The sequence below is a fragment of the Physcomitrium patens genome, chromosome 18, assembly GCF_059467195.1.
Source record: "Physcomitrium patens ecotype Gransden chromosome 18, ASM5946719v1, whole genome shotgun sequence".
Classification (NCBI taxonomy): domain Eukaryota; kingdom Viridiplantae; phylum Streptophyta; class Bryopsida; order Funariales; family Funariaceae; genus Physcomitrium; species Physcomitrium patens.
Window position 1 is genome coordinate 13,867,142 of NC_143427.1, and position 11,609 is coordinate 13,878,750.

At 40.5% G+C, this 11,609-nt stretch overlaps 3 protein-coding genes across 3 annotated transcripts; 2 read left to right on the plus strand and 1 right to left on the minus strand.

Annotated features, from left to right (window-relative positions):
- Positions 1-200: 200 nt before the first annotated feature.
- Positions 201-1,864, minus strand: LOC112295556 (uncharacterized). Its single transcript, XM_024547316.3, has 3 exons — positions 1,613-1,864; positions 607-747; positions 201-497 (listed from the first exon to the last, which is right to left on the minus strand). The coding sequence occupies exons 1-3, from the start codon at positions 1,757-1,759 to the stop codon at positions 369-371; spliced, it is 417 nt and encodes a 138-aa protein (XP_024403084.1). The 5' UTR covers positions 1,760-1,864; the 3' UTR covers positions 201-368.
- A 190-nt stretch (positions 1,865-2,054) lies between these two features.
- LOC112295555 (uncharacterized) lies at positions 2,055-6,073 on the plus strand. Its single transcript, XM_024547315.3, has 7 exons — positions 2,055-2,911; positions 3,171-3,308; positions 3,615-3,860; positions 3,978-4,091; positions 4,263-4,448; positions 4,636-4,850; positions 5,204-6,073. Exons 1-7 carry the CDS (start codon positions 2,240-2,242, stop codon positions 5,529-5,531), a joined length of 1,899 nt encoding a protein of 632 aa, XP_024403083.2. The 5' UTR covers positions 2,055-2,239; the 3' UTR covers positions 5,532-6,073.
- A 3,752-nt stretch (positions 6,074-9,825) lies between these two features.
- Positions 9,826-10,815, plus strand: LOC112295062 (uncharacterized). Its single transcript, XM_024546198.3, has 2 exons — positions 9,826-9,916; positions 10,063-10,815. Exons 1-2 carry the CDS (start codon positions 9,894-9,896, stop codon positions 10,403-10,405), a joined length of 366 nt encoding a protein of 121 aa, XP_024401966.1. The 5' UTR covers positions 9,826-9,893; the 3' UTR covers positions 10,406-10,815.
- Positions 10,816-11,609: the final 794 nt, after the last annotated feature.

Sequence of the window (11,609 nt, forward strand, 5' to 3'; positions counted from 1 at the left end):
AACCATCTCTATAAAGTATTATCCATTAGGTTATCAGCACTAAGACTAAACTATCAGTTGGTAAAACCTTAAGTGCACTGAAGCCCCCATGATAAGCAGATCAAAGCCAGTGCACTCAGTAGAAATAAGCACATAAATATGCAGGAAAAAAACAAAACAAAAACAAAAAACAAACAAACTTTGCTGAGCACAATCTGGTCTTCAAGACAAACAACATGAAAGTATGTCATATGATGGACTTTTAGGGTTTAGGCACGCAATGCAATGTTAGTGTGCTGCTCATAGCTGCTCACAACTACACCATTGCACCGAAACTCTTTACAGCCAACAATTGACGTTTGGAAAATGTCCCTAATAAGTACCAAGAATCAATGTTCACCGGGTTGCAGACCAACTCTAGTAGCAGGTAAATTGATGGGACCACGGGCACGGTCACCCGTATCTAATAAGCGCTTCACCCTCTTCTTAGCACAAAATTGACGGTCAAAATGCTTCACCTGCAAGCAAACACATCCATCGCATGCATCATTAACCGATAGAGCATATGTAGACAAGAGACGAGCATCAAAAACCAAACATGGAGAAATGTAGACGGGGTTCACTCACCCATGTCGATCGACAATTTTGCTCGTAAAAGGCCCGTGCCGATTTGCACTGTTTGGGGTAGAGAAGTCCAACCGAAGCGATTTCTGTTGGTGTTGTGTGGCCAGAATCAGCTTCTACGCACCTGAAAAATGCGTCCCGTGCCTGTGTCATTCCAACAGAAGGCCTTAGTCCATGAACGTACAACTGTGCCGTGAGCAACTTAGCCCAAAATGCACATGAAACTGCTAGTGGGCAAAAACAGGTCAAGCAAACATTTAATTCATGAGATCCCATCTAGCTAAACTACTTCTCTGAATCCCCGCACAAGACTATCCTCAACACGGGACAGACGGCAAAACTTGTGACAGTTAACAGCATCGAGCAACGTATAAAGGCCACTTAGGACATGGACTAAAGGGCTTAGGATCTACGAGAACTACACGTAGAGGGCAACTTATTTATATATATATGTATATATATATATATATATATATATATATGTGTGTGTGTGTGTGTGTATGAATCGTCATCTAACAAGGGAAAACGTGCATGTCGAATTTCGTTTCAGTTTGATTTGGAGTAGCGATAAAGGGTTTTAGGGTATACTTCTTCTACGTGTTGTTAACCTGATTTACGAAAAATACAAATTCAACTCCGCCGCAGTAGCCCTTAAACCCAATAAATCTTCGACTACGAAAAAGAATATTACGAAGTATCACGAGCTAAAATTGCACTTAAATCCACGCAAACAAAACCCGATTCGTTGGAAACAAAATTACACAGCCCGCTCCCGAATTCCAGATTCATGTGATTCGTCAAGCCGGGATGAGCATTGATCTCAACAAACCGTGGTGTAAAGGCGCCATCGTGAGCGCGAGAGAAAGAACAAGAGGGTGAATTGCACGAAAGACCAACGACCATTTCACATCAAAACCTGACAAGAGTAGAGCACGTAAAGAATACACCCTTCATACCAATATCCTAAACTCACGAATACAACGAGACGGGAGATGAGACGGAGCCAAACCTTGTAGCAAGCATCCCGACCAGCTGCAAGGACCTTTTTCTCGACGTGAGGCAGGTCCTCGATTGCAGAATTTTCCAAATCCATGTTTTCTCTTAGTTGGCCATGTACTCCTCCCTCACTAGCTCTGCTCCACGGCCATCCCACCATTCAGTCAGTCACCCCTCCACGCCTGTCTGAGCCCAAATTTTTTGTGGGTGGCGATTAGCTTCGAAGTTTAGCACACGAGCAACAAATCACTCTAGAACTTTCAACATTGTTGCGAGTACTCTGATCGGAGCTGGAAATCAATGTCTTGGGCCATCCCTTCTTCGTTCAAGTTACACATCCAATCCGCTTCCAACTATTTCTCACTGTTCATCCGATTCTGTTCATCTTCGTGTTACTATTGCTCTATTTCTCGGTGAGGGTTCAGGGTTTAGGGCACAGGGACAGTCCGACCCTTCACAATTTCGTATGGGATTAAGCTTTCATTCGAGCGAGTTCAGGCTATCAGAGTAATTCAGTTGGTGGAGGGAATTAGTAATGTTTTTGTAACGTCCGCGAGTGAACCCAGAAGCCGCTGTTGAACATTACTGTCGAAGATGTTGGGTGAGGTCACAATTTAAGGGACGGGAAGGCGAAGGAGTGATGGTTTGCAGCATGGATGCTTTAAGATGTGCCTCTAGTTACAGTAGGGTTAGTTTTTATGCTTTGAACCATTCCATTAGTCTTGTATTCACTCAATCGATTTCCTTGCAATTTTGTGGTGTAAACGATGTGGAATTTGCGAAAAGTCTTTTAAACACTAAGTGGAGTTCCTTGCGATTCTGTGGTTTCAGTTGTAGAGGATTAAGGGATGCAGCACAGTTATGCCCACAATTTTTTGTGTCAAGTTGTAGTAGTCCTAGAATGTTTAAGGCCTTTCAAAGCCGAAAATCTTTGAAAGTTTACTGCTTGCAAGATAGCGTGGAAGATGATAGAAGTCGATTAATCAATGAAGCAAGGTCTGCAGTGGCGGAAAATCTGATAGCCGCAGGAATTGAAGAAAAAGTTGCACTATCAATATCCGAAAATTGTCCGCACTTCATTGAGAAGCTCATGGAACGTGCTAATGAAGCGGACGAAATTTTAGGATGGGCTAATTTGAGTCTAGGAGCAGAGGAAGAGGGTTCCAGCACGTACGGACTGGTCAAGTCTGTGAAGTTGAGTGATCCAGAGCTTTGGTGTGTAGTGCTCGAGTTTGTTGGAGTGCGTGCACAGGCTGTAACTCGGATTTCTCACGTACTTTCGACTTCTACTCTTACGGAGTTTCTGAAGAAGGTTTGCTTCTTTAAACCTGATAACTGTAACATAATTCTATTACTCGATTTTCATAGGCAGTAGCGAAGTACACTTTATTCTAAGTGTTTGGTCGACTGAATTGTTCTTAAGCTCGTCTAACTTTTGCATGGGTTGAAACATCAAGTTGAGTTACGTAGATGCATTTGAATTAGTGGTTTTGAATTATGTAGGTCCATGGGTCTGCGTAGTCTTGCTCTATCTGTCTGCAGTTTCTCACGGCTTCTGTCCGAACTCCCAGGTTAATTTCGTGGAGGAGTTTCTAAATAGAGCTCAGCTTGATGGCCAGCTGTTTGAGAGTAAAGTATATCAGATGATGCGGCGTCTTTCTGTGTACGCATACGAGGATGTTCAGCACACCCTCTCCTTTTTTGAAAAGGTCGCAACTCATTTCTTGTAATGTTTAGTTCTGCTACTGTATATGTGAGTGTACTGTGACTGCGGCTGGTTAAAATGCCAGCTAAAGTTTGCGAGTTTGTTTAGGTTGGGACCTCATAGTTGTGCGCTGCTGTTACAGGCCATTGCACTGCGAGATTTTTGTGCTTTAACCTGTGCCTATCCTTGAAGCACGTATTTGTAATTCATTGCACTCAACTTTAGCTTTTATGGTTCATGGCTACAAGATCACGCTGGGATGATAGTAACTCCAGAGCTATTGGACTGTGCTTGTTCTAGGTTATTACAGATGGCTGCTCAGCGTGGAGGTATTGCGTTACTCGCTAGTGCACACGTCGCAGTCGCACGTCTGGTCGAAGGATTCCCTCATATATTTCTGCGGGATTTAGACGTGGAGCTTAAATCTGTTCTAACTTTCCTAGAAACCATAGGAGTTCCGGACGAGTCTTTAGGAAGAGTGATTGTGCTGTTTCCACCAGTTCTCTTGTGCGATCCTCATCGGGACTTGCAAGCACGACTTAGAACCTTGAAGAAGGTGGTCTTCAATACCACTTGATCCTCTCACACGACATGATCTTTTTGCATGTCAATTTACGGGTAATTACGCCTTAAACTGCCCTGGTCTTGTTACTTACAGCCTAATGTGATGCAGATTGGTGTGAGGGCCAGGGATCTAGGGAGATTGATAGTAAGATACCCTTGGCTTCTTAGTGAGACCGCACAGAACAATGTTGACGAACTTGTCGAGTTCCTCATATCTGTCAAGGTTCTCCATCATCACACCTTGCCTCATCATTTTGTGCCCAGAAGTTGTTTTACACAATTAGCAACATTGTTAGTCTTGATTTTATTCCCTGAGTATAGTTTGATATATGAGTGCAAGTTTATGACCACAAAGTTCCTGGGGCTTATTATGCTTCGTAATTACTGAATTCAGGTACCAAAAGGAGACATAGATCGGTCTATTACAGCATGCCCTCAACTACTTGGATGTTCAACAATCAGGACGTTGCAGCCCATGGTTGAGCGCATGAATAAGTTGGGTGTGAAAAGCAAAAGACTGGGTTACGTAATAGCTGCCAGCCCCCAGCTTCTTGTTCGCACGCCTGATGAGTTCAACGAGGTAGGATTGCCCAACCTTCTCTCCTCTGAATGTACTTATTGTGTTTTCTGGGAAGCGCCAAACTACAATCAGATCATCCTCATATTTGTTTCATCAATCGATATCAAATGAATCTCTGAGAATAATCTTTCAGTTGATTAAAGTGCACTTGGGGGTTAAGATTTCCTCTTTCATTGGTCATAAGCAGGTGATGAACTTTTTGCTCAAGATAGGTGTTGAGGAGAAGCACCTAGGCGGAATGTTGAAGAGGCATCCAGGGGTGTTTGCCTCTGATGTGAAGTCTGTTTTGGAGCCTAAGGTTCAGTTTTTGCGACAATTAGGAATGAAGGAAGAACTTTTATTTAGGGTGTTGCGATTCTTCCCAGAGATGCTCACTATGAGGATTGATTCTCTAAGATCCAGGTCAGACTTTACCACTCTATTCAGTTAGACACTTCTCAGATATACTGATTCCTTTTTATTATAACTTTGAGTCGTCATTAGTTTTTTTAAGGTACTGAGTGTTCTGGGGGGACTTCATTGTATAATCTAGACATTCTAAATGCACAATCTAGACAAGCAACTATGTCATTGAACTTTATCCAAGAAGGTTTCTCTATTGCAAAAAACTGCAAAACAAGTAACAGATCAAATACATGTCGATATGTAAATTTTGCGTGCACTTTCTGTTTTCTTTTCATGAGATGTGACGCACATAAGTCAGTTTTGAGCGAGTTTCCTAATATTCACGGTTGCCATATTGCGTAAATGTGCAGGGTTAAGTACCTGCAAGATGAGGGATTTCACAATGAGGTAATATGCTGTATGATATGTAGATTCCCACCATTGCTTAGCTATAATCCAGAATCGGTTCTGAAGCCGAAACTTGAATTTTTGGTGAATTCCATGGGACGATCAATTTATGAGGTAGTGGAGTACCCACGATACTTCAGCTACTCATTGGAGGTAAAAATCAAGCCAAGAGCCAGAGTAATCAAACTTCGACAAGTCAAGTGCAGTCTCAGAGAAATGCTACATCTAAACGATGATCAGTTTGCCTCCAAGTTCTTCGGTGTTAGCCGCCTTCTTGTTCCTCCTAGTTGAGCTGGAAATGTAAGTTTATCTTTCTTCTCGTTCTTTAGAGCCTTGTAAAGGCAGTCTTTTTACCCTCGGACTAGACTTTCTCCACAACCTGTTTGTCAAATAAATAGTGCACGTCTATCATGGCATGTCATAAGATCTAGACTCAAACTTTTTTTTATATTGGTCTTTTAAAATTCTTTTTAAGCATTAGACTGAGAGAACTTAATCCACGAGCCTTTGGAATTCATGATTGTCATTTAGCCCCAGAGAAGTTATTACACGATTTCTTGGTGTGTACTTAGTGGTGCGATTGAGTCTTTTCAACCGAATATCCTCCCTTTTCTGAACCTAGAAAATGTCAAAGTAGAGCATTACGGAGACAGGAGAGTCGAATGGCATGTTTCTACAACGAAGTTGTACATGCATAGAATTTGGATATCACTTTGGTGGTAGGATTTTATTCAAGAACAATCAACTGTTTCAAGAGAAGACTGATTCCAAATAAAGTAATTTAGATTCCAAGGTGTCTTCTGACACCAAGAGGATCCACCAAGAGGATCAAATGGATGTTGGAGTGATGTATAGGGTTTGTGGAGTATTGGTGGTAATAAAAAGCAACATATGATATATTATAAACTTTTTTTTATCTTAGAATAATCAATAATCATTTGGAAATGTGATCAAAAAGCTTAGATGCATGCCAATCATTGATAGAAGAGTTAATTGTTTAATACAATATGAAAAAGCAACCACATGTTCAAGTCTCAAAAATATTAGAATACATCATTTTTTTTCAATTATTGATTCAATATTTGATAAGAGTCTATTGGAATTTAAGCAACATATACATGGTTGAATGTAGTACATATATTAAACGGGTTTATATTAAGAAAAATATGTGTCTAAAAAAGAATGTAGTAATCCTCTCTTTTGGCAAATTGAACAAATTTATAAATGGAAAAATATGTTTTATAAATCAAATAATATAGAGAATGAAATAGGAGCATAGGAGATGATAGCAAAGTAAAGGGAAGGCTTATGTAATTTTAGTTAAGGTAGCTTATGATTGTACAATTTACTACTTTTAAAAATTATAATAAAATTAGGTGTTTTAGGAATAGTTGTTTGGTGCAACTTGTTCTAGAAAATATTGTCAAAAACTTGCTATCTCTAAAGTACATTATAATTGCCAAATAATATTGTTAGCCTCTAGTACTAGAAAGATGGTTTATAAGTTATGCTAAATTTTTTTGTATGAGAATCTTAGAATAAACCTTAATATAAATCCTATCAAAATTTATGGTGCAATTTTTGAAAATTATGCAATATAATGAAAAATTACAATTAATTAATAAATGTGAAACCCACCTCCTCCCCACCCCTCACCCCTGCTTTCTAAACAACAGACCTGAAATCCCAACATATTCTGTGGATGAACTTACATGGACGAGACAAATCATTCCTACTCAGTATCCTTTCAAACCGTGCAATATACCGGGCGGGGTGATTGAGGTCCACGGCATAATTTTACCGGCCTCGGAACATGCCTATGGCTCCTCAACACCTCCATTGCAAAGGAATTTGCGAGGTTCGTAGCTGTAGCTCCCCTTCTTACATCCCTTCTCTCGACTTTCAATTGCTTCGCTCCTGCTTGATCGTCTGGATTACCTTGCCTTCCGCCAAGTTGTTGAGAGTGAGCAGTGCCTTGAATTGCCTTAGTTTGTTGGTCGAGAATTTTAATCCGAGAAACTAATAGTTTAATAACCTCAAGAGCCTGATCTGAACAACACATCTTGCAAGTAGAATATTTGTACTCCCCTGTTGGAAAAGGTGAATCACGATACACTCGGAGAATGAGGAAGCGGAGGATGCCCAAATGTAGCGCATTGAGGGTTTTTCGTATTAGTTGTAATGTGTTAGTCACCACAGCAGAAGTTTCCTTAGTACAACCGGGTACGAGATTCAGAACTATTTCAAATCTAGTGTTCTTGTATCGTTTTAATGGATCCTATTGATTTCGTGTCGGGTTTTCTATTATGCTGGTGTTGCTGTTTTTCGTTTCCTTCTTCTCAAGCTGAGGATTTGTTCCGTAATACGTCTAATGCAATTTCATGTTTCTCAGTCCTGTTTGTTGAGATAACAAGACTATTGTATTGACCTTGTCTTGTTAGGTTCAGGTGCATCTTTTCTTGCTGGAAACGATTTTTTTATTTTTTTATTTTCTTACTTTGTTTATATTTATTTACAAGATGGTCAAGGTACTTGTTACGAAAAATTCTTGCTCAATTCGAGGGCCCATGTGTTGTCATAAAAGCTATCCAGGTCCTGATGTGGGTTGTGTGGAAGCAGAGGTCACGTCTGAGATATGAAGGTACATAGAAAGTCTTGAATACCGGGAGACTTATACTTCTGTTTTTCGGGCATTTTGTTTCATCCTTTAATCCTTCAGAACCTATCATGCTTTTCTTTCGAACAGTTTGTATGATTGAATTAGAGCGAGTGTGTCTGACAACCTTATTCGTTAGGCCTATTCGTCGAACCATATCTTTGAATAACTCATCCCATCTCCCTTTGCGTCGAGTGGGAGCTTAACTGATGCTGAAAATATCTCTCCACTTGCAGCAGCTGCCAAATATGTAAGGGCCCAGGTCGACACTGCCTTTGTTAGCGCTAAAAATGACGCTTATGAGATTGATATAGATGAAGACTTCGTAACTGCGTTGGAATATGTGATGCCTTTAACTCCTGAAATGGTGAGAAGTTCGACTTCGAAATTAAGCAATTTCTACACCTTTTCCCAATGAAAATAGTGTAATCATCCGTTTCTTTTCCACGTGTTTATCTGCTGGTAAAAGCTGTGTGTTGAATCCATTCTTGTGAGTGTTTTGGATCAGTTCTGGATCAGCAATGAAATCAGAAGAGTGAGGTTTTACGATCGGCTACACAAGTGGACAGTTATACTGGATTGTAATTGCTAGGCCATTTATAGCAATGCTAAGTTGGATCTTGATCTAGAAGAAGACACTCACCATATTATAGTCTCTAACATTTTGGCAGTGGAAGGATGGGTATGTATGGGTAGAACAGGCAATACATAGCATCTGCATGGATGAGTCGGTTTTTGCAGGGTCAGTCGGCTTGAATACTTTGAAACTACTTTCTGTGTCAGTCGGCTTGGTTTTTAAGTGCAGAATACTTCGTTGCTATTTGTACCACCGACCAATACGAGACCATTCTTTGAGTAAGTGTTTTGTTTTACTTTTAAATGACTGGACCCTTCCAGTGAAAGAAGACTGTGCATACTACTCTAATGGATCATGCGTAATCTTCAAGAAATGAGCTGCTTTGTCGTTGTTCTAGGAACGACGCGTAATAATCATCACCACTTGTAGACAAAATAATAATTCTAAAATTGTTTCGTAAGGAAATTTAAACGAGAGCTTTGTGTCTTTTTATTCAATGACTGGTTGAACAAAAGGCACACGAAGGACTCGTTTGGATTCCTTCGTGAACCAATCTCAATGGCATTGATATTGCAAAGTATTCAAAGGGATAAGCAGAAGTCACTCAAGGATATGCTTTAGGCCAGGTATGGTTCCGTTGTGGTATCTCTACTCAAGATCTGGATTAATTTATGGGAAGTACACGTAAGGCTGTGAAGAAGGAGCCATCAGCCTTTCGATTTCAGCCGAGGTCGCTCCGTACGCATGCAGTTAAATACTGTTGTTCGACCTATGTGTGAATAGGAAGGTGCATGGGGCCTTTACCTTGACCTAGTAAATGATAACTTGGTACCTTCACGTTTAAGAGAAGCTTCCCTACAAGGAACGAGGAGTAGGGTCACATAGAAAATTGTATAATGTAGTTGAGGATAGAAGTTTGACTATAATGATGTTTTCACTAACACTACAGGATCTAAGGACACGAAGTCAGGCCTCTCCATTTGAAAAGGTTTCGCATGTTTTGTGCATGCAAGACGAATACAGTGCCTATGCACAACGGATGTTTACCGACAACTCAAGTGCACTCCCTCCAATTTTCTACGCTTCGACATCTTCCTGATGAACTGTAGAAGTTTCCTCTGCGATCCAAGATAACGGGTTGAAATTTGTGAAAACGTGGTCCCATTTGACAGATTTTCGTCGAGGATGGGCACCGTAATCGAAGGAAGACAACTTAAAACTATGCCGACTTACCCTTCAAGAAATTACCCTTCGCAGTTTCCGCCGTTCTTTTTGCTTGCTTCATTGTCACTTAAACCCTGGTACAAGTATAAATATCGGCTTTCGACAGGGTTCAGATCATCACATCCAGCTCCATTGCTCTCTGACACTTCCTACAACCCACGGTTCTGTGGCAGCAGCAGCACATATACTCTCTAAGATGGCATCTCTACACCAGGCCAGGTTTGCAGCACGATCAATTACCTTGTTTCATGGGCAAGGACACTCTTCTCTGATTCTAATGAAGCACGCTTCTTCTCTTACGCAATGAATCTCGTGGCATTCGTATGACACTTGCTGAATGTGAGATGACTATATTCTTCATGCAGGTCCACTAGGTTCGCAGCCCTGATCATTCTCATCTTGGCGCTCGGTGCGCTGTCCTTCTTCGCTGCTCCTGCAGACGCGCAGTGCACTTGCACCAGAGGCAGTATGAATTCATCAGCCCGATGCTGGTACGGTGGCCCAGGGTCAGGATCCTACGTGACAGTGCCATCAGGAGGCACCTATTCCATCAACTGCCAAGCAGTGGGCGGAAGCGTGGGTGGCAACAACTACTGGAACAGAATCTGGTATAACGGACGGTGGTGCTACGTGAACGACTACTACATGACCACCGGGTGCGCGACCAAGTGCAGCAACATTGGTTGCTGCAGCGGTTACAGTTGTTAGCCGGGGCATCTGAGCAATGATACCCATCGCAGCGCCTGGAATGCCGCTGCCCTTCAGTTAAAAAATCTTTGACTGCTCTTCGGGATGATATAAATAAGCGATGTTTGTGCAGCTGAATTCTCGCGATGTGCTAGTGCATGCTCGTGAAGTCGTTTAACAATAATCTGAGGCCCGAGTGAGTTTCTCTTGTTGGGGTGCTCGCTTTGCCTGATTCATCGATCTAGGCACGGCGTTGTCGATCGGAGTCGGCCGACAGCGTCGCGGACTTCGTTGTCTCTAGTCTGTGTGTTTTCAATCGCCACTTAGCTGCTTTTGTGGTTATAAAGCCGAGACCCAGGCATGGTCTGGTAAATGTGAGGGCGTTTGTGAGTTTTAATAAATTAAAATCTGGTCTAGAATATTTCATATAACCCAACTCTTTAATTTGCTATTCATGTTCTGACTTGGTAATTATCTGATCCCACAAACAAACAATCAAACAAACAAACAAACCAAAATATGAGTGAGATTGTATGTGAATTTTTGGGACTTTTGAGAAGATATTATTCACAAGCTACTGCAAGTGATGGCATACACCACAATGGTTTTTTTTACACATTTTATTGATGTATTGATTTTGGTTTTTGTAGATAGTTTGTTGGAACTTTCACTTGTTTGTATTTGTTTATTTATGCATTGATGGAATTGAATGAATGTTCTTATGTTTGTTTAGCAACATTATATCTTATCTATTTTGTATTTTATATAACAATTAGATCTGATTGGTGATAGTAGTAGAAGAGATTATGAGATTGTTGCACTTAATAAAATGTAAAACATAAAATGTAAAAACATAAAATGGATACTTAGCAAAACATCATGCAACAATTCATATAATTCATTGTACCAAATGAACAAACTTTTGTAAAAAGTTATGAATAACAAAACATCAATCAATAATTTATATGCTTCATGTGATGCTTGATACTAAATGAACAAACGTTGGTAAAAAGCTATGAAGTTGGATAACTTGTATCTTTGAAGATCCTAAACATTCACAGGAATAAAAAAATAGAAGAGAACTGAAAAATGATGCTGAGGGAGAATAAAAAGTCTCAGTTTATCAGAATAATAAGTGAATAGAAGTAGGAAGATAAAATAATTCTCCAAATTAGCCTATATTTTGAAGGATGTATTACCATCAAAACTGGTTCAAAATTAAAGA